The sequence below is a fragment of the Trachurus trachurus genome (assembly GCF_905171665.1).
Source record: "Trachurus trachurus genome assembly, chromosome: 9".
Taxonomy (NCBI): Eukaryota; Metazoa; Chordata; class Actinopteri; order Carangiformes; family Carangidae; genus Trachurus; species Trachurus trachurus.
In genome coordinates, this window is record NC_139895.1 from 2,559,079 (window position 1) to 2,581,781 (window position 22,703).

Below are 22,703 nucleotides of genomic sequence, written 5' to 3' on the forward strand. Positions count from 1 at the left end.
AGCCAAACGGAGGCAGAGCGGATCAATTTGCAGCCTCGGCGGTTGATCGGGATTATGCGGCGACACTGATTGTTGCTCGTATCGGTAAGAAAACTGGGGAGGGGGGAACACTTTGACGTTAGGTCTCGACGTTGTGTTTTTATCGTTACCGCAAAGCAGCGAGTTTAGCGCCACTGTTTTCCTGCTCACAGAAACACACAGACCTCCCCCTTTCCCTTTGTTCGCTTGCGCCTTTTTTTTTTTTTTTTTTTTTGCACCGATGCGGGTTTTTTTGTAAATAGTGGCGCAACATGGCCGCCGCCGCCGCCGCCGCTGTCTGTGGCCGTTAACCAATTAACCTGTGCGCATATTGGAAAATGTAGGAGAGGAGGAGGAGGAGGAGGAGGAAGAGGAGGCTGGTCTGTGGTCAGTTGGTGAGGGAGGGTAAACTGTGACCTCTGGCTGTTATCTTCAGCATCATCTTCATCACATTAGGCTACAACATGTTTAGTGTTTTAATGTGACCTGCACACCTTTAAGTGTGTCCATTAATCTTATGGAAATACGTGTAGTGTGTGTGTGTGTGTGTGACATGTGGAGGACACACACACACACCTACACACAGAGGTTGGTGTTGTGTGTTTGGGTCAAGGATGTCATTAACCTGTGTGCTGCTGTCAGGTAGAAAAAAAAAAAAAAAACATTGATTGAAGCAGAAGTAAGCGATCCGGTGGTTTTGGCTAATGCTGCGTTCCAGGCAGGCTTTCGAAACCGTAAATTACAGCTTCAAGTCACGACTTACGACTTTGTAGCGTTCCAGGCAACCCACTCGTGTTTCTCCGACCTGTTTTACCTGTGAAAGTCACTATAACGGCCACTCGTAGCTTCTGACCTGTGAACTCGTACCAGATCGAACTGGTACCACTTCACAGGTCGGAAAAACACGAGTTACGAGTTGCCTTGAACGCACCATAACGTCTTGTCAGCTGATGGAGTTAGCAGCCCCCCGCCCTCGTCATGGATCTATTGGTCCTCGTCCCTACGTCACCACATTCACGCGCATCCCTTGGCTGCACACACAGAGAGGACTGCCCCTTTATGCCGTTCTCTCTCCTCATTGGATAAAACTTGTAGGATACGAGAAAAGTTTTCTCCTCGGCTCAGAGCAGAGCAGAGTGACTGACAGACCCGTGTTTCAGACCAAACACTCTATAGAAGTGATTGCTGTCGGAAGATACAACTATTTAAGACTTATATTAACACAAATATATCGCTTACTTCTGCTTTAATATCTAAAAGCCCACAGGTGAGCCAGAGAGCTGCAGTGTGTTCAGGTGTGACGATGCGTTCAGTGTTATCAGGACGTCTGGACGCCGCCGCCGCCGAGTGTTGAAGAAGAAGAAGAAGCACTGACTGTTGTGGTGTTTCTGGAAAAAAATGTTGTCGACTTTTCAAAGCACCGAGGCCTGTTCGGCTTCTGCTGCTTCTAGCCCTCTGATTGGTCGACAGGCAGGGCCCTCGGGGTGGACTTGTTGTTGGTTTTTAGACGTTACATTAGGGGTTGGAGATCCTGGAGAAACGGTTCCATCAGGCCACGTTTGGGAAATACACGAGTGAAAAGTCCGAGCCTCTTTCCTCAGACGGCTCTCTGAGGCCTCCAGAGCTCAGGGACGCACAGCGCGTTGGCTTCACATTGGGGGCTGTCGATCTTCCCCCCCAAACACCTCTTATGTTAAAGGACAATTCCAGGCGAATTCAACTCTGGGGTGTATTTTCATATCATTTTAGGTCTAAAAGAATGAATCTGAAGATTTTCAGTTTAATTGCTCCTGTTTTACGGTAGTTGCATCTGTCCCCGCATCCCCACGGCAGCAATGAATGGGAGTGGATGTAAGTTCCGCTGTTTAGGCTGTTTCCAGCCCTCAAAGCCGCAATTTTTTTCCACAGACAGCGTCAGATGGCGACTCAAACATGCACCGAGAAGTTTATTTACTTCAAGCAAGCCGACATGTTTGTAAAAGTCGATCTAATTCAAAGTCTCCCGGAGTCTCGCGCGAGACCCAGTTGCCGTGCTCGGTGTGTTCAGGTGCAGTGGGAAAAGCTACCGTTTGTGTCATAAACACAGGATTATCAACTCTTGACTTGCTTCAAGTAAAAAAAACTTCTCGGCGCATGTTTGAGTAGCCACCTGACGCTGTCTGTGGAAAAAAATGTACACTTGAAGCAAGTCAAGAGTTGATATTCCTGTGTTTATGACACAAACGATAGCTCCAACTGCGCCTGAATACACCAGCACTGTAACTTCGGGCTCGCGCGAGACTCCGGGAGACTTTGAATTAGATCTAGTTTTACAAACATGTCGGCTTGCTTGAAGTAAATAAACTTCTCGGTGCATGATTGAGTCGCCATCTGACGCTGTCTGTGGAAAAAAATTGCGGCTTTGAGGGCTGGAAACAGCCTAAACAGCGGAACTTACATCCACTCCCATTCATTGCTGCCGTGGGGATGCGGGGACAGATGCAACTACCGTAAAACAGGAGCAATTAAACTGAAAATCTTCAGATTCCTTCTCTTAGACCTAAAATGATATGAAAATACACCCCCTAGTTGAATTCGCCTGGAATTGTCCTTTAAATATTCAAATTGTATTCGAGTTTTCATTATATAAACCTATAGAGGGATTATATGTTTGCCAGCAAGTCAGGACGCGTGCGTGGGGTCATCATCCTATGTTCCTACATTTCTAACTTTTGTTGTCACTGAAAATTAGGCCCTATGTTCCCACAGCCCTTTGGTCCCACAATTGACCTCTGGCTTAAGCCCCGCCCCCTCCACTCACTCGGACAAACAGTCAACATTCGGTGACAGGCGCTATGGCAACAGCTGTCACAGTAGGAGACATTTCACAGGAGGCAACTGATGATTTTTGAAGACAGAAAGATTAAATATCATCTGGAAGTCACCAAAACTTCACTTAGCTTTACTGCTATGGCTGTCGGTTTCTGTTAGCCTGTGTATGGAGTTTTGCATTATACGTTAGCATTAAGCTAGCGGGCTTTATGCTTAGTTATGATGCTGGCTAACATCTAAACATCTCTGACAATATGTTGCCTCAAATACGTTGTTGACTTAACTTAGAACAGATGTAGACATCCTTGTTAAGTTTATCCAGGTTTAGTTGGTGTTGTGGTCTACTGCATAACTTTATCCAGAGCAGACACTTCTCTCGGTTGAGATGTGGCTTGGGAAAGGGTTAAAAAAATCCCCCCCGTGGCCTCTCAGGATACCTAGTGTCGGAGTTGCATGTGCCCCATGAACACCGTTTGACTATTAAAACTTAAAATGTCAAGAAAAAACATATAAAAACGGATGAAAACTGACTAACTGCAATGCATTTCAATGGACGTGGAAGCAGAGAATGTCCCAGTGTATGGGCTAGCTATGTGCACTGTGATTGGCTCATCGTGTTTGGGGGCGTGGCTTAGCCATAGGTCAATTGGTTGGGTTTAGGCAATGAAGAAAAGAGTTGGTTAAGTTTAGTAAAAAAAGACCCGGTAGAGGCTAAACAGGCCAGATAGAGAGAGTCCAGTGGGAACATAGGGCTGTGGGAACATAGGCATGGACCCGCGTGCGCAACCTGACTGCAGAAAGAACCGGTTGTCATGGTTACCTTCATGGATCTAGTGTAGTCGAAGCGGTGTTAGCTAGCTAGCGATGTTGTCGGCGTACTACGACAGTTTATCACCTACTGATGTAGTGTGTGTTTTATACGTAATAGACTGTAGGTTTTATAGCGATCGAGTTTGTACCGTAACGTTACGTGCATGGCTGAGTATTTACCGGTCATATAGCTTAACGTTAATTAATTTCAGCTTGCTTTCCATTAGTATGTGACCTCGTCTTCAGTCACTGTCGTTATTGTAGTAAACATTTCACAACTAATTCCCTGCGGTTATAGACCCTTTCAGAGAGTATAAACAAAGACAGGTGTGGCTCATTAGAGAACGCTCTGGTACACTAAATGGAATGGAGCCTTAATTAGTATCCTTGGTAACACCTGTATTTGTTTATACTCTCTGAAAGGGTCTATACAACTGTGCTTGTGGGCATTTAGCTTTATCACCATTCAAACCAACGTATCTAACACGTTATATTGCTCGAAACTAATCGCCAATGTACTATTTTCTCTCTTGTTTGCCTTGAAAGTAGCGCAGTAGAACTTCTGTGACGTAGACGTATAATCCCTCTATACCGACTTATTATTACGTCCAACCAATCTATTATGTAACATTTGCAACACACTTTAAAGGTACATTGTGTAGGAATTCCTCCCATCTAGCGTTGCGGTTGTAGATCGCAAGCAACTCAATCGTATTTTTCATGCTGCATTCACGTGAAATCGGGCAGACGGCAGACGGACGACAGCCGCTGCACGTAACGGCATAAACAAGCCTCTATGTAAACAAGTGGTCCGTCAGCACGAGGCGACAGTATGTTGTCATGGTGATGTGGTATTGTTTACCTGAGCCATGTTTTACCGGCTTTCTCTGGACTTCTGTGACTAAAATGACATCTGGTTTGTTAGCGACGGCCGTCTGCCCGACTGCAGGTGAATGCAGCATCAGTGTAAAGGCTGAAATACACTGGGCACGGCCGCGACGCGAAACGTACGTCGCGCGACAGCCGCAGCAGCTCGCGCCCATTCAGTCAATGGAAGCTCCTCCACCGGCCATGTGAGCGACGCGCACTCCAGCGGCCGTCGCGCGGCGTTTCTCTTCTTTTTCGCGCCGAGTCTATTTTATTTCCTCGTCGCGGACTACGCGGCCCTCCAACAGGTAGAAAACTACAGAGAACTGTGTATAAAACGAATATATTACGTTTAAAAGTGATTAAAATAAATGTCTCATGTACCAGAGGCAAAGCCAGTAGCAGTGCAACATTATGGGGTTTGTTTTTTTTACATTGTGGATCCACGATCGTGTTAATTGATACCATTTAATATAGTCTGCACTTGCAAACCCTACATAGTCAGCAAATTACCTGTGAAAAGGGTCCTGTCAATCCATTTTAACAGGAAGGATGTAAAAAATATGTTGAGATGCATAAAGTCACTCATTTACTGCAGCTTGACAAGGTGAAGCTGAAGCTGCAACAACAAACAGTGAAGCCGTGTCGCGTCGCGTCCGTGCCTGGTGTAGGAGTTAAAAAACTCCGCTCCGCCCCGCTCACGTATCACGTCGCGGCCGTTCCCAGTGTATTCCTGGCGTAACGCTCCATTCCTCCTCACTGCGTTACCGCGGTGACTGAGCCGACAGCTCCGGTGTCTCCGCTGAGTTTCCGTGGTTTCCTACCGCCACGCTGCCACTGAACGTAAGCGTAACCATGGCAACACGACATGGCAGCCAGCACCGAGCTTACCCGCTCCATGGAGATATGAATGATATGAACGGCTCATTCAGAGCTGAAAGGAACACTTCACTTTGTTGATGGAGGGATTACTGGTTAATGAAAAACAGACTGAAGAACCAAATAATCGATTTTAGTGAATAGATAACAGGAGAAGTTACACAATGTCCCTTTAAGTTTTACCAACTCAATATAAAACTTCAAGAAGTAGTGGTGCAAGTGGCCCACGGATTGATCGATAAAAAGAAAAAACAAAGTTGTCTGTGTGAGAACACGTAGGCACCGCCCCAGACGAATAAACAGACAATTAAAAAAACTCTTGAAGCTGCAGCTCGACGTCGCACAACAACAACAACAAAATAGTTTGTTTTATCACCGTGTTACTACCTCGAACGACACGACGTTAATTTGCATCATTGCGGAACGAACACGTTGGAACGTCAGTTTCCACCTTCGAATGTTCTCGTTTTTAAAAAAATTAATTCAGTTTGAGTAGTGAAGTTGGTTGTGACATCACTAGTTCACATCACGGTGAAGCTGTCGACCCAATCTGGTCCCAACGTGACGCAGCTTTGTGCGACACTGTGGCGTGTCGCTGCGCAGCATCGCTAACGTTCCTCCAGCTTTGTCTCATTCAGGTGAAAGAAAACACGTGACATCATAATAAACCAATCAGCATCCAGCTACCAGACGTCAGTGTGGACCATTGGATCACTGGCGTTGTCTTTTCCGCGGTCGTAACTTGTTGAAGACTCAGATTGCGCGCGTGATTAGTGCACGAACATCACGATCGGTCCGTCCCACAGGCGACTGACTCTTTCATTTTTGTGAAAAACCATTTAATTAATTGGTTGCAGTCGGAGTGTGAAGAGGATTTAAAGCAATTTAGTTTTTTAAAAAAAAGGATCCCCAACTGTACCTTTAATCAGTCAATCAATAAATCAATCCATCTATGGCTGACCTGTCAGATTGATTGGCTGGCTGGTCGTCAGGCAGGTTAGTTTAGGCCACCATCATCTTTTGCACAGGTTGTTGCTGATTGATTGGAAGAAGCAAACAGTTTTCAACTGTGCTTGGGAATCCGTAGCGTTTTCTGATGTGGATAAAAACGAAAACATATGACTTTGTTAAGAAATTATATTGCATTTCAATTTCAAAGGAGGAATTATTTTGATTACACGTCAAAACCAAACAAAAATTAGCAGCCAGTAGTGGACAAAGTAAACCAGGAATGTGACAAATAAAAGACACGAAATTGCGAAAATATTCGGCGGCGAATATGCGACGGATGCGACAATTATAAACCAAAGTTTCTCTTTGCGTCGGGTGGTTCTTCACCTCCACGTCGTGTCTTAAATCTGTTTAACCCAACTACTCGTTAATTATGATGTAGTATATATATGTATTCAACACCAGCTGTGGTCTGGTTACCAACTTCACCTACATCAACACAGCAGATCACTGATCAATATCTGATCACTGTCCTTCATGTCGTTGTCTTCGTAAAGTTTGTGTCCATTGTCAAAAAGACCGGGTTGTGAGAGACACAGGTTGTTTACATTGTTGTCATGGTGACGTACCTCCTTTTCACGCTACATGAAAGCATTTTCGCCGCCTAACGGTGCGTTCACACCGGGCGCGAGTAAAATATTCGCCTTGCTCTACTCGCTCGAATATTTGTTTTTACTCGCGGCATTCGCGCGAATATTTTGCTTGAGTTCAATATTTTGAACTTGAGCGTTCACTGACCTTAAAGGTGTACAGAAATGGCCGTTTGTCCTGTTTGTCGCGCCGAGTTGTCACGAGCTGCAACACGAGTTTACCCGAGTGAGGAAAACGAATTTGATTGGTCGTTATCGAGCAGGCGGGATATTCAAAGCTTGGGGCGAGACCGAGCTCCGTGTGTGTGTGTGTGTCTCAGACGTTTGAATGACGGGTTACGGATCCAATATCAGTGGCTGGTGAATCGTGTACAGGCTGACGTATAATCCGTGCGCCTGCATTGTCCAATGCAAAAAAAAAATACACACTTTCATCCCAGATTTACTCAAAAATAGAATTTTGCACAAAGTTTGGCCTACAACGTCTGAAAGATGAGTTATTACACTAATTTTATGACCCAGAGTGGGCTCAAATTCAATTTTCTTTTCTGTACACCTTTAAGGGATAATGTATAGTTCGGAGGTTGTTATGAAACCATCCATACAACCTGTCGGGGTTTATTTCTCCATAACAACCGACCAACTATACATTATCCTGCTTAGAACACGGCCTACAACTAAATCATTCAATAATGTAACACAAAATAATGATAAAAAGAGATTTTATTCATGCAAAATTAGACCGTTGCTAGGGACGCCGCTCTGACCAGCACAGAAAAGAGAAAGTATGCAGGATATTTACTTTATGTTTCATTTTTACCGTCATTAAACAGCTTCGGACTAATAGTGATGTTGATAAACGACTTGTAACCTGTTACAGGGAGAGTGGAGGCTCCTTATTTCCACATTGTGGCTGAAAAGTAAACTTGCATCAGAACCTCTGACCCGTGTCACAGCTCCTCTCCTCTCCTCTCCTCTCTGTAGCTCCGCGACACAAACGCATCCCATAATCTCTTGTTTATGACAGATAGGACTACACAAAACACATCGTAACGTGTATGGTAATCCATCGATCCACTGATTGATTATCAAAGGCTTCAAATGCACGAACGGGAGGAGGCTCAGCAAAACAGCGGCCGTGACCGGACATGCAGAGCAGAGTCGGCCGTTGCTATGGAGTCCCTAGCAACGGTCCGCTCAGCGGTGGTCTATCGAGAAATAAACACTGCAGAATATTGGTGACTGACCAATCAGAATCGAGTATTCAAGAGAGCCGTGTTCTAAGATGTAGTAAAAACATCTAATGTGCCATCGTAGGTGTTTTATTGGTCTTGACGAACAAGGAGGAGGGAGAGGAGGAGGAGGGGAGAAGAGGAGGGAGAGGAGGAGGAGGAGGAGGGGAGAAGAGGAGGGGAGAAGAGGAGGAGGAGGGAGGAGGTCTGATGTGGATGCTGCAGGAAATCAATGGTTAATCAATCAATAGAGGAAATAATCAACGGATTAGATCAGGAAGTTTTCAGACCTGTTGTGATCAATGAGCCGATCGATCAGTTGATGGATAGAAAATCTGTTTGTTTGCTAACGTGTGTGTTTGTGTGTGTGTGTCCCCCCTCTCTCTCCCTCCTCCTCTTCCTCCTCCTCTTCTTCCTCTTTCTCCTCCTCTTCCTCTTTCTCCTCTCCCTCCTCCTCCTCTTCTTCTTCCTCTTCCTCCTCCTCCTCTTCCTCTTTCTCCTCTTCTTCCTCTTCTCCCTCCTCCTCTTCTTCTTCCTCTTCCTCCTCCTCTTCTTCCTCTTCCTCTCTCCTCCACTTCTTCCTCTCTCTCCTCTTCCTCCTCCTCTTTTTTCTTTCTCTTTCCTCCTCTTCCTTCTCCTCTTCTTCCTCTTCTTTCTTTCTCTCCCTCCTTCCTCCTCTTCTTCCTCTCCCTCCTCCTCTTTTTTCTTTCTCTTTCCTCCTCTTCCTTCTCCTCCTCTTATTCCTCTTCCTCCTCTCTCCTCTTCTTCCTCTCTCCTCTTCTCCCTCCTCCTCTCCCTCTTCCTCCTCCTCTTCCTCTTTCCCCTCCTCTTCTCTCCTCTTCCTCCTCTCCCCTCTCCTTCTTCCTCATCTCTCCTCTTTTTCTCCTCTTCCTCCTCCTCTTTCCCTTCCTTCTCCTCCTCTCCTTCCTCCTCCTCCTCCTCCTCTCTCCTCCTCCCCCCCTTTTTTCTTTCTCCTCTCCCTCCTCTTATTCCTCCTCCTCCTCTTCTTCCTCTTCCTCTCTCCTCCACTTCTTCCTCTCTCTCCTCTTCTCCCTCCTCTTTTTTCTTTCTCCTCCTCTCTCTTCCTTTTCCTCCTCTTTCCTCCTCTTCTCCCTCTCCCCCCCCCCCCCCCCCCCCCCGCCCCCCCACCCCTCCTTCTCCCCCCTGTGTGTGTGTGTGTGTGTGTCTCCTCCTCAGGCTCTCCTCCTCTGCGCCTCCTCATCGAGTCCATCATCAGTGTGTGACGTCGTCTCGTCCTCCAGGTGTTAGTCTGCACCGGCCTGTATGCAGCCTGCTCAGGGCCTGGCCTAACTCCTGGTCCTCCTCCTCCTCCTTCCCACCTCCTTCCCACCTCCTCCTCCTCCTCCTCCTCCCTCCTTTCCCTACCCCCCCTCCTCCCCCCACCCCCTCCTCCCCCTCCCTCCCTCCTTCCTTCCCTCCCTCCCAGTGTTTAGTCTGGTCCGGTGGCCTCAGGCTGCCCCCTACAGGTGGATGAATGAAGACTCCCTTCAAGAGCCCAGCGGCGCCGCGGCCCCGAGCCGACGGGGGTGAGTCGCTCCTCCTCCTCCTCACTACAACTCCCATCATGCACCTCCTCCTCCTCACTACAACTCCCATCATGCATTTCACCAACAAAAAAAAACTCTTCGGTTGTGTCCGAAATCACTCACTCATTCCCTCCTCCCTACTCACTAGCGGTGCAACGGTGTAGGTAGCCCACGGTACAATACGTACCTCGGTTTTTGGCCACGGTTCTCGGTGTAGGTACCAACATAAAAAGAGGAATAAAGCAATGGGAATGGCTAGTGGCTACGTCATCACAATCTAAAACATCACTTCCGTGTCCAGTCGCAGGATATTCAGAATAGAAACAACAGGCAGAGCCGGGTCAAAAACACCGCAGGAGCTTTCATTTATGAATAAATAAACATATATATTCATGTATATGAACTCAATGCACAATATAGCATATATATATATATTGTTTTTTTTACCGTTAAAAAAAAAAAAAAGAGAGAGAGATGAACGTAACGTGGGACGAAAGTAACACAGCGATTTTCTCTGAGCACATAATGTCTGACTTTGTCAGCATGTACATCATGTAGCCTATAACGTAACAGAAAAACATCTTGAGGTTACGTCTGACTTTGACCGAGTTACATTCAAGAACCAGCTGTTTTCAATGACTGAAAGTGAATTCACTCAGTGATTTATTTCGATCAATCAGCTGTGTTTACCGTTTCAGGTGTCATAGATGGTTAGACAGATTAATTAGTCCTCTAACATCCTAAAGTTTGACTTGTCAGAGTTTTTCAGTTTAGAAGCAGCTCAGGTTTAAATGTCGGGAGCCACCGTGGGGACGAAAGAAACAGCTGTAAAGTTAACCTCGTCCCTCTCTTTTCTACAGTCTATGGTCCCTCTGCACATTAATGAGCCTGTCTGTCACCGTGCCGTTACCGCGGTCACCGTGATGTGTTAACGTTACAGGATTAATTAAAACACACAATGTAAACAATGCGACCGTATACATGTGTAAATACTACCGGAGGAGGAGGCCAGTGAACCAGTGGGTCGCGGTGGTCCAGTCACGGAGGTAAACGTTAGTTAGCTACTAGCTAGCGCTAAACATTAGCTCATATAACGTGTGTGTGTGTGTGTGTGTTTTGGGGGGACAGCAATGAAGAACATGCATACGTTAGCAGCAGGAGTTGGACACGGAAGTGTCTTGTGACGTCACACTAGCCATTCCCATATATTAAGCGGTAATATAGTATATATTTAAGCATCAAAGATGTTCAATCAAACCCACATAGTTTGAAACAACGTTCAAAACACACACAGCCAGTGTCACAACTACCGTATTTTCCGGACTATATGTCGCACCTGAGTATTAGTCGCATCTGCCTAAAAATATGTCATGAAGAGGAAAAAAACATATATAAGTCGCACCGGTTTATAAGTCGCATTTATTTTTCAAACATTTAATTAATAGCCGGGTGTCATATAATGACCAGGCTTTGTTTAAAGGCCGGCACCTATAGCGCGCGCTGCTGTTATGCATGCGCGTTTCTCTGTGGTGTGTAACCTATGTGTGTGTGAGGATGCGGAGATGAATGAAGGCGATCGTCCCAAGGGGGAGGGGGGGGGGGGGGGGGGGCGGCGGCGGTGGTGAATATCGCTCCTTTTTTTTTTTTTTTTTTTTTACACGTTAGTTTAGGCGGCAGCGCTGGAAACCCTGTGATCAGAAACTCTTTGTGGACTGTCTGTGAAGACGGACGGGAGTGAAGCCGACCTCTCCGGCTTGCACTGTCGGACCTGGCTCTCTGCTCCGTGTCCGGAGCCCAGTCGGGACCGGAGAAGAGACCGAAGACTGACCGCAGAATACGCTGTGAAAATACTCTGAATTGACGGAGTGAAGCGCTACGGCGCAACGGAGACAGGTCAGACAGCGCAGCGAGGAGAACAGCACATGAGGAAGATGAAGATGAGCCACTGAATGAGGAGGGATTTAGAAATAAAAGCCGTGGTTCCCTCTTGTGGTCATAGCGTAGGTTTTTTTTTAAAATATATAAGTCGCTTCTGAATATAGGTCGCATGGCCAGCCAAACTAGAAAAAAAACGCGACTTATAGTCCGGAAAATACGGTAAGCATAAAGTCTGCTAGCTTAATGCTAACGTATAATGTAAAACACCATAGACGGGCTAACAGAAATTAGCATCAATATCCAGAGTCTGTGGTCAGTTTATAACGCTTGTTAGGAAATTTGCTCCGACGTTTGTTGTGGGAATCTGTGGAAGCCGCGACCGGACAACTCTGGCAGCTGGACACATTTATTTGGTAGCTACACCGGTCGCTACTTCATTTATTTGGTAGCTACACCAGTCACTACTGCATTTATTTGGTAGCTACACCGGTCACTACTTCATTTATTTGGTAGCTACACCGGTCACTACTTCATTTATTTGGTAGCTACACCGGTCACTACTGCATTTATTTGGTAGCTACACCGGTCACTACTTGCATTTATTTGGTAGCTACACCGGTCACTACTGCATTTATTTGGTAGCTACACCGGTCACTACTGCATTTATTTGGTAGCTACACCGGTCGCTACTGCATTTATTTGGTAGCTACACCGGTCACTACTGCATTTATTTGGTAGCTACACCGGTCACTACTGCATTTATTTGGTAGCTACACCGGTCACTACTTCATTTATTTGGTAGCTACACCGGTCACTACTTGCATTTATTTGGTAGCTACACCGGTCACTACTGCATTTATTTGGTAGCTACACCGGTCGCTCTGGGCCGGTGTGGTAACGGCCATCCGTGACCGCAATGCATGATGGGATATCTTGCTCCGGTTAGTGACCAATCGGATGTTCACTACATTTGGCGGTGAATTGTGGGATAGATTCAGTCACTATATAGTGAACATTAATAATCTAATTATCTAATAATCTAAACTAAACATTCGGACGCCACTACAACACGGCTTGGTCACTATGTAGTGAGTAGGGGGGGATTTTGGACACAGCCTTCCTCCTCTGTTTCCTCTTCTTCCTCTCTCCTCCTCCTCACTACAACTCCCATCATGCATTTCACCAACAACAAAAAACTCTCCATCCTCTTCTCTCCTCTACTTCTCCCTCCTCTTTTCTCCTCCTCTTTTCCCTCCCCTCTCCTCTCCCTCCTCTTCTATGTTCCTTATCCTCCTCTCTCCTCCTCCTCTTCCTCTTCCTCTTCCTCCTCCCTCTCTCCCCTCCCTCCTCTTCTATCCTCTCTCTCCTCTCTCCTCCTCCTCTTCTATCTTCCTCCTCTCTCTCCTCCTTTCTCTCCTCTCTCCTCTCCCTCCTATTCTCTCCTCCTCACTCCTCCTCTTCCTCCTCTCCTCTCCTTCTCTTCCTCCTCTTTCTCCTTTTCTCTCTTCCTCATCTCTCCCCTCCTCTTCTCTCCTCTTCCTTCTCCTCTCTCTCCTTTTCTCTCTTCCTCTACCTCCTCCCTCTCTCCTCTTCCTCCTCTTCTATCTTCCTCTTCCTCCTCTCTCCCCTCCTCTTCTCTCCTCTTCCTTCTCCTCTCTCTCATTTTCTCTCTTCCTCTTCCTCCTCTTCTGTCTTCCTCTTCCTCCTCTCTCTCCTTTTCTCTCTTCCTCTACCTCCTCTCTCTCCTCTTCCTCCTCTTCTATCTTCCTCCTCTCTCTCCTTTTCTCTCTTCCTCTTCCTCCTCTCTCTCCTCTTCTCTCCTCCTCTGCATCCTCTTCTCCCTCCTCTCTGGACGGGGGTGAGTCACTGTTGGTGTTGACTACAACTCCCATCATGCATTTCACCAAACACAACCTCACACAGTCTCTCTCTCACACACACTGAGCTGCAACAACGACAGCGATTAATGAAAAAAAACAAAACTGTTAGACACTCCGACTCTGCTGATGCTCGTCTCCATGGCGACAGAACTAACTGAAACTGACGTCATGTGACCTGAGTCAAACCCAGAATGAACTGTGTGTCCTTGAACGCACCGCCGGAGATGCTGAACGTGTGTGTGTGTGTGTGTGTGTGTGTTTCAGGACATTCAGGCGTGTCTGCGAACATGATGAAGAAAAAGAACTCGCACAAGTAAGTCACACACACACACACACACACGCTGCACTGATGTGTGTGTGTTTATCTGTTCTTCATCGTCTCATCACCCTCTCTCTACTCCTCTTCCTCCTCCTCTTCTCTCCTCTTCCTCTCTCATTTCTCTCCTCCTCCTCTTCCCCCTCTCCTGTACTCTTCCTCCTCCTCCTCTCTAATCTCTCTACTCCTCTTCCTCCTCCTCTCCCTCTTTCCCCTCCTCTTCCTCCTCTCCCCTCTCCTTCTTCCTCATCTCTCCTCTTTTTCTCCTCTTCCTCCTCCTCTTTCCCTTCCCCCTCCCTCCTCTCCTCTTGTCTCCTCTCTCTCTCCTCTTCCTCCTCCTCCTCTTCCTCTCCTCTTCGCCCTTCTCTTCCCTCCCCCTCCTCCTCTGCTCTTCTTCTCCTCTTCCTCTCTCTACTCCTCTCTCATCTCTCTCCTCCTCCTCTTCCCCCTCTCCTGTACTCTTCCTCCTCCTCCTCTCTAATCTCTCTACTGCTCTTTCTCCTCCTCTTCCTCCTCATCTCTCCTCTTCCTCCTCTTTCCCTTCCTTCTCCTCCTCTCCTTCCTCCTCCTCCTCTCTCCTCCTCCCCCCTCAGGAAACAGAGGACCAGTGTCGGCCCCTCTAAACCTCTGGCTCAGCCAAGGAGAAACATCGTCGGCTGCAGGATCCAACACATCTGGAAGGAAGGAAGTGAGTCTGATCGGAGCAGCTGCTGCCTGTCGCCACGACAACAACAACACTGACTGACTCTGTGTGTGCGTGTGTGTGTGTGTGTGTGTGTGTGTGTGTGTGCAGGTAAGTCGTCCCAGTGGAAGGGGACGGTCCTGGACCAGGTGCCCGTTAACCCTTCGCTCTACCTGATCAAGTACGACGGCTTCGACTGCATCTACGGCCTCGAGCTGTACAGCGACGAGAGGGTGGTGGGACTGGAGGTGCTGCCCGACAGAGTGGGTGAGGAACCAGACCGTGACTCCGCCCCCTTTAGGTTTACCAGCAGACCGTGACTCCGCCCCCTTTAGGAGACCGGCAGACCGTGACTCCGCCCCCTTTAGGAGACCGGCAGACCATGACTCCACCCCCTTTAGGAGACCGGCAGACCATGACTCCGCCCCCTTTAGGTGACCGGCAGACCATGACTCCGCCCCCTTTAGGAGACCAACAGACAGTGACTCCGCCCTCTTTAGGAGACCGGCAGACCATGACTCCGCCCCCTTTAGGTTTACCAGCAGACCGTGACTCCGCCCCCTTTAGGAGACCGGCAGACCATGACTCCGCCCCCTTTAGGAGACCGGCAGACCATGACTCCGCCCCCTTTAGGTGACCGGCAGACCATGACTCCGCCCCCTTTAGGAGACCAGCAGACCATGACTCCGCCCCCTTTAGGAGACTAGGAGACAAGCAGACAGTGACTTCGCCCCTTTAGGAGACCATCAGACCATGACTCCGCCCCCTTTAGGAGACTAGGAGACTAGCAGACCATGACTCCGCCCCCTTTAGGAGACCAGCAGACCATGACTCCGCCCCCTTTAGGAGACTAGCAGACCATGACTCCGCCCCCTTTAGGAGACCAGCAGACCGTGACTCCGCCCCCTTTAGGAGACTAGGAGACAAGCAGACCATGACTCCGCCCCCTTTAGGAGACCAGCAGACCATGACTCCGCCCCCTTTAGGAGACTAGGAGACTAGCAGACCATGACTCCGCCCCCTTTAGGAGACCAGCAGACCATGACTCCGCCCCCTTTAGGAGACTAGCAGACCATGACTCCGCCCCCTTTAGGAGACCAGCAGACCGTGACTCCGCCCCCTTTAGGTGACCGGCAGACCATGACTCCGCCCCCTTTAGGAGACCAGCAGACCATGACTCCGCCCCCTTTAGGAGACTAGGAGACAAGCAGACAGTGACTTCGCCCCTTTAGGAGACCATCAGACCATGACTCCGCCCCCTTTAGGAGACTAGGAGACTAGCAGACCATGACCCCGCCCCCTTTAGGAGACCGGCAGACCGTGACTCCGCCCCCTTTAGGAGACCGGCAGACCGTGACTTCGCCCCCTTTAGGAGACCGGCAGACCGTGACTCCGCCCCCTTTAGGAGACCGGCAGACCGTGACTCCGCCCCCTTTAGGAGACCGGCAGACCGTGACTCCGCCCCCTTTAGGAGACCGGCAGACCGTGACTTCGCCCCCTTTACGAGACTGGCAGACCATGACCCCGCCCCCTTTACGAGACTGGCAGACCGTGACTCCGCCCCCTTTAGGAGACCGGCAGGCCGTGACTCCACCCCTTTAGGTTTACCAGCAGACCGTGACTCCGCCCCCTTTAGGAGACAAGCAGACAGTGATTCTGCCCCCTTTAGGAGACCAGTAGACAGTGGCTCCGCCCCCTTTAGGAGACCGTCAGGCCGTGACTCCGCCCCCTTTAGATTTACCAGCAGACCGTGACTCCGCCCCCTGTAGGAGACTGGCAGACCGTGACTCCGCCCCCTTTAGGAGACTAAAGGTACTTTATTGGTCACATATACAGCTAGTACAGTGAAATTCTTTCTCTGCATTTAACCCATCCCTGAGGAGCAGTGGGCAGCCACGGTGCGGCGCCCGGGGACCAACTCCAGATTATGAGCCAGTGCCTTTGGTCAGGGGCACTGACTGGAGGATTAACCTAGCCGACATGTTTTTAGTGGTGGGGGAAACCGGAGCACCCGGAGGAAACCCACGCAGACACGGGGAGAACATGCAGCCCGGGGATTCGAACCCAGGACCTTCTTGCTGTGAGGCAACAGTGCTAACCACTGTGCCACCGTGCCGCCTAATGGGGTGTTTACACCAAACGCGATGCTGCGTTGTCGCGCGTCGAGATTACATGTAAAGTCAATGCACAGACGCGATTAGATACCATGACTCCGCCCCCTTTAGGAGACCAGCAGACCGTGACTCCGCCCCCTTTAGGAGACCAACAGACCATGACTCCGCCCCCTTTAAGAGACCAACAGACAGTGACCCCGCCCCCTTTAGAAGACAAGCAGACAGTGACTCCGCCCCCTTTAGGAGACCAGCAAACTGTGACTCCGCCCCCTTTACAAGACCAGCAGACCATGATTCCGCCCCCTTTACAAGACCAGCAGACCGTGACTCCGCCCCCTTTAGGAGACCAGCAGACCGTAGCTCCGCCCCCTTTAGGAGACCGGCAGACAGTGACTCCGCCCCCTTTAGGAGAGTGGCAGACCGTGACTCCGCCCCCTTTAGGAGACCGGCAGACCGTGACTCCGCCCCCTTTAGGAGACCGGCAGACCGTGACTCCGCCCCCATTAGGAGACCGGCAGACCGTGACTCCGCCCCCTTTAGGAGACCGGCAGACTGTGACTCCGCCCCCTTTAGGAGACCAGCAGACCGTGACTCCGCCCCCTTTAGGAGACCAACAGCAGCAGCAGGTCTTGAGTCTATTGACTCCAATGGGAGAAGTGAACGTGAGCTCAGATGCTCAGATTGTGGTCGATTCTTTCACTCCAGAGTCACTGAAATAAATATTGGACTCATTTTACATAACACACATCTCTTCTGGACATTTAGACACGAAAATGAACAAATTTCAGACAAATCAGGAGAAAATGAACTTTGTTCCAGACCTGTCTCTGTCTCAACAACACACTCTGTCACAGATCTCCTAGACAACGTCAAACAAACATTCGCCATGTTAAATTTGACTGTTAGCTGTGTAAATATTTATATGTTATCATAAGAAAATATAAATATCTCACTTTCGTCTACCTACAGCTTTTATAAATCCAGACACACGTTAACAACAGGAGGTGGGGGGACCGTGACCACGCCCACTTTAGGAGACAGGAAGGGAAGCTGTAACATTTCATATCATTGGAGCAGGTTGTAGTGAGACATCTTGATGGTAGTAGAGGATCTTTGGTAACACTGGTGTCAGACGCTCGGCCGAGACCGACGACCATCTGCTGATGACATCACATCCTCCTCAGTCTGCTCATAGCCGTGCAGCTGCTGTGGTGTTTGTGTGTGTGTGTGTTTGTGTGTGTGTGTGCGCGCTCCACCACAGACGACCTATAAATGTTGCTCCGTTTTGTTTTTTTGGAGCAACTGAAGAAAGTTAAAACTCGCTCCCTGGGTTAGTTGTTGCTGAACACAGAGGTCATGTGACGTCACATCAGGGTCACGATTGGTCCCCGCTGGAGTTTGATTATTGATTATCGACTGTATCTGAGTCTCTGGTTTAGTTCTTTAAACTCTAACAACTAGGGATGCATATGATTAACCGTTTAACCGTTAACCGATAACAAGAACTTTGACCGATTAATACTATTGGTTATTTATTTATTTTATTAGCTCCTTACGTTGTCAACTCATGGGGGCGTGTCGACACATGCAGAGTTCATGTGCCTTCAGTCATATTTCGCAGCAAAAAGTTACACAGGAGGACTGACAGTATAGCAGCCCCCATGAAGGAAGATCAGACAATAAATGTAACCTACACGGACGTAGATGTGAATCACCTGTAAGTATGGCGCTGAGAAAAAAAAGAAAAAAGAGGACGAGGACGTGGCTGCTCTCCAGCCTGTTCACCTGCAGCTCTCCTGCAGCTCAACAGAGGAGCTGTCAGAGGAGCTCTGCTGTTCCTTCAGCCTGGTGTTTGGCTGCACTTTGTATAAAAACAGTTCTACATTGGACGATCTAACCTCCAGAGCGCTGATCAGCTGTCGCAAGCGTCTTAATCTTATCTGTTAACGGTTAATAATCGGTTAAAGGAGCGTTGGTTATCGGTCAGAAAAAAAATTCAAAATGTGCATCCCTACTAACAACGTCAGAAACGACATCGGAGAGAAAGTGGGCGGAGCTCTGAAGCCTGTCTCTCTCTCTCCTTCTCCTTCTCCTTCCTCCAGCTCCGGCCCGTGTCAGCGACTCGATGCTGGCCGAGACCATGATCGGTAAAGCGGTGGAGCACATGTTTGAGACGGAGGACGGGCCGAAGGAGGAGTGGCGGGGGATGGTCCTGGCCCGCGCGCCCATCATGACGTCCTGGTTCTACATCACCTACGAGAAAGACCCGGTCCTGTACATGTACCAGCTGCTGGACGACTACAAGGAGGGAGACCTGCGCATCATGCCCGACTCCAGTGAGCCCCTCCCTCTCTTCTATCAGCACATGCTTAGTTATTAACGGGTCTGGAGGCCAAAAAGTCTCTGTGCACTAAACAGTTTTACACCATCTTCTTGTGTGGCATTTCACAATAAAAGCCGGATTTAAGAAATTAATGATTAATAGAGATTGTCCACTAATTAAAATGTTCTTCTTATTGAAGGGACATTGTGTAACTTCCCCTGTTATCTATTCATGAAAATCGATTATTTGGTTCAAAAGTCTGTTTTTCATTAACCAGTAATCCCCCTCATCAACAAACTGAAGTTTTCCGGTAAGCTCTGAATTTGCCGTTCATATTACTTAACTTTATTTGTTTATTTAGTCGGGACAATGCATATTAATGGACAGTGAGTGCTAGAGTACCCACAGTAAATACACCGGATTTAGCACATGTTCGAAATTACATAAAAGTCCATAAAGACGGAGGACCAGTAGATAACAGAAAAGGTACATTTACATAGTTACAGGAGGGTTGGACATGATTCTTTGAATTGTAAAAAAAATATATATATATAATCGATATAGCTGCGATTAACATGATTCATTGAAATATAAAAATATAAAATATAAATATAAAAATATATCTAACGCAGTGAGGAGGAATGGAGCGTTACACTGATGCTGCATTCACCTGCAGTCGGGCAGACGGCCGTCGCTAACAAACCAGATGTCATTTTAGTCACAGAAGTCCAGAGAAAGACGGTAAAACAATACCACATCGCCACGACAACATATTGTCACGTGTATTGTTTTGCCTCGTGCTGACGGACCACTTGTTTACATAGAGGCTTGTTTATGCCGTTACCTGCAGCGGCTGTCGTCCCTCTGCTGTCTGCCCAATTTCACGTGAATGCAGCATGAAAAATACCAGTTGAATGGGGAACAATACTTCTAAAATTTGGTCATTTTTACCATTTGGAAAATGGTCATATTTTAAAGGGACATTGTGTAGGAATTCCTCCATCTAGCGTTGTGGTTGTAAATCACAAGCAACTCAACGGAAGAAGTGAATATAATATCATGTAAACGGTGAAACTGAATTTCGTCTGGTTCTGTTCTTTCTGCTCCGTGTCGACGTAAATGCGTAGCGACGTTTCTTCGCTTCAGATGTTTGAATGAAAGAGTCAAAACTATGAGCTGATCAGACCATAGATCTGATCTGGGATCAGTCGCAGGATGACGTAGAATACATTTCTTAAGAACAACTGAAGAAGGAATTTAAGAAAATACTATTTTTTTTGGTGATTAATCTTTTATTGGATTTTTTCTTTCTTTTTTTTTGTCAAAGAAAACTCAGATGTGGCGGCAATAAATGTACAACAGAAAAAGAAGAGAAGAAAATGAAAAACATAGATTAATTGAAAAGCAAAAAGAAGATGACAACAATTATTGAATTACTGATAGATACAGGTTTTAAAGTGAGAGAAGAAATAAAAAAAATCAAACAAATCAGAATAAATGAATGAATAAATCAATAGAAAAATAAATATAAGATAAGATACCGAGGATCTGAAAAAAATAAAATGAATGTCTATATACATGTAAGAAAATTCTTTAGAAGATATGAGTGAATGAGGCCTTTTATTTGGAAACACAACCACAGACGTCACAGTGGAGTCTTGAGAGAAGAAATTAAAAAAACGAAACAAATAAAAAATCTTGGCTTTTACATCATTACTGTAATTCATTGATGTTATTCTGGATTATGGGGATTTGCTTTCAATATCTGGTCATTCAGTTTTTTGTCCCCGAGCCGCTAGCCTATTACGTAGTACAGTCTGTGGCCGGAACACACATTTATTTAGGAAAAGTGTAATTGGTGCAGATTAAACTTGTAAATGAATGCTGCTCTCCATCCCAACCCTTCCCTTCTATCCTAACTCTTTTAAACAGTAACAACAGAACCATTTGATTATGTTATAGATTTTCCATCTTTGCTGAGCATCAGAATTGTTTGAAATTAAAGCAGAAGTAAGCGATATTTTTGTGTTAATATGAGTCTTAGATAGTTATATCTTCCGACAGCAATCACTTACATAGAGTGTTTGGACTGAAACACGGGTCTGTCAGTCACTCTGCTCTGCTCTGAGCCGAAGAGAAAACTTTTCTTGTATCCTACAAGTTTTATCCAATGAGGAGAGAGAACGGCATAAAGGGGCAGTCCTCTCTGTGTGTGCAGCCAAGGGATGCGTGTGAATGTGGTGACGTAGGGACGAGGACCAATAGATCCATGACGAGGGCGGGGGCTACTAACTCCATCTGCTGACAAGACGTTATGGTGCGTTCAAGGCAACCCGTAACTCGTATTTTTCCGACCGTGAAGTGGTACCAGTTTGATCTGGTACGAGTTCACGGGTCGGAAGTTACGAGTGGCCGTTATAGTGACTTTCACAGGTAAAACAGGTCGGAAAAACACGAGTGGGTTGCCTGGAACGCTACAAAGTCGTAAGTCGTGACTTGAAGCTGTAATTTACGGTTTCAAAAGCCTGCCTGGAACGCAGCATTAGCCAAAACCACCGGATCGCTTACTTCTGCTTTAATAGGCCTACTAATAATAATTTAAAAAAGCCTGTCCCATATAGACGCCTGTCTCTAACATAAGCCCTAATATAACATCGGCCCCTGTTGTTACAGCAATAGTTTCAATCATTTTGCATTGGGGCCCGTAGCAGACTACTATCGCCACTGGTAACACCCGTCTCTCTCTCTCTCTCTCTCTCTCTGTGTGTGTGTCTGTAGACGACAGCGTGGCGGCGGAGCGCGAGCCCGGCGAGGTGGTGGACAGCCTGGTGGGCAAACAGGTGGAGTACGCCAAAGAGGACGGCGGGAAGCGGTCGGGGATGGTGATCCACCAGGTGGAGGCCAAGCCCTCCGTCTACTTCATCAAGTTCGACGACGACTTCCACATCTACGTCTACGACCTGGTCAAGACCTCCTAAGAGCCGCGAGGCGCCCGCTCGCCACCAGGACGCCAAAACCCCACCGACCCCCCTGACCCCCCTGACTCCGCCCCACCCCACCAACACAAAACCAACACACATACAGTACACGCTCTACAAGACTGAACCGAGTCCAAACTAAACTAACGCCACCACAAACCCTTAGGTAATGATGTGATGCGTTTTCACCTCATGATGTCACAACGACGCATTATGTCATAAAATCCTTGAACGCAACTTTACATAACGCACCGAATTATCACATTTTCTATATAAAACAATGCAACACGCATTATGTTGTCATTCGGTGCATTTGTAACGACTTATTTAAAAAATGCGGCAAAATGTATCACACAATGCGTTCAACACATTTTATTACAAAATGTCGCATATTATTACAAAATGCGAAGTTATGACCTCACGAGTTGATAATGTATTACATTATTACCTAATATGGCGTTGTTATACAATGATGCGACACATTAGGTAATGATGTGATACATTTTCACCTCATGATGTCACAACGACGCATTATGGAATAAGATTCTTGAACGCAACTTTACATAATGCACCGAGTTATCACATTTTCTATATAAAACAATGCAACAACTGCGTTTTGTTGTCATGCGGTGCATTTGTAACAACTTATTAAGAAATACGTTCAACAAATTTTATTACAAAACGTGGCCGATGATTACACAATGCGTCGTTATGACATCACAAGGTGAAAATGTATTACATTATTACCTCATGATGTCATAACGACG

At 47.2% G+C, this 22,703-nt stretch overlaps 1 protein-coding gene and 1 pseudogene across 2 annotated transcripts in view; both read left to right on the top strand.

Moving 5' to 3' along the window:
* On the top strand, window positions 1–22,560 carry LOC310991369 (spindlin-1-like). Its single transcript, XM_083979055.1, has 7 exons — window positions 1–84; window positions 9,416–9,765; window positions 13,788–13,836; window positions 14,433–14,527; window positions 14,633–14,788; window positions 18,738–18,971; window positions 21,737–22,560. Exons 2-7 carry the CDS (start codon window positions 9,714–9,716, stop codon window positions 21,934–21,936), a joined length of 786 nt encoding a protein of 261 aa, XP_083835181.1. The 5' UTR covers window positions 1–84; window positions 9,416–9,713; the 3' UTR covers window positions 21,937–22,560.
* The window catches only part of LOC310991322 (NACHT, LRR and PYD domains-containing protein 3-like), a 271,452-nt pseudogene that overhangs the window by 202,991 nt on the left and 45,758 nt on the right, over window positions 1–22,703 (top strand). The window lies entirely within an intron of this gene.

Coding starts and splice junctions, on each gene's coding strand:
- LOC310991369 (XM_083979055.1), top strand. CDS start 9,714: ATGAAGACTCCCTTCAAGAGCCCAGCGGCGCCGCGGCCCCGAGCCGAC. Junction 9,766..13,787: donor GCGGCCCCGAGCCGACGGGG/GTGAGTCGCTCC, acceptor TGTGTGTTTCAG/GACATTCAGGCGTGTCTGCG. Junction 18,972..21,736: donor GCGCATCATGCCCGACTCCA/GTGAGCCCCTCC, acceptor GTGTGTCTGTAG/ACGACAGCGTGGCGGCGGAG.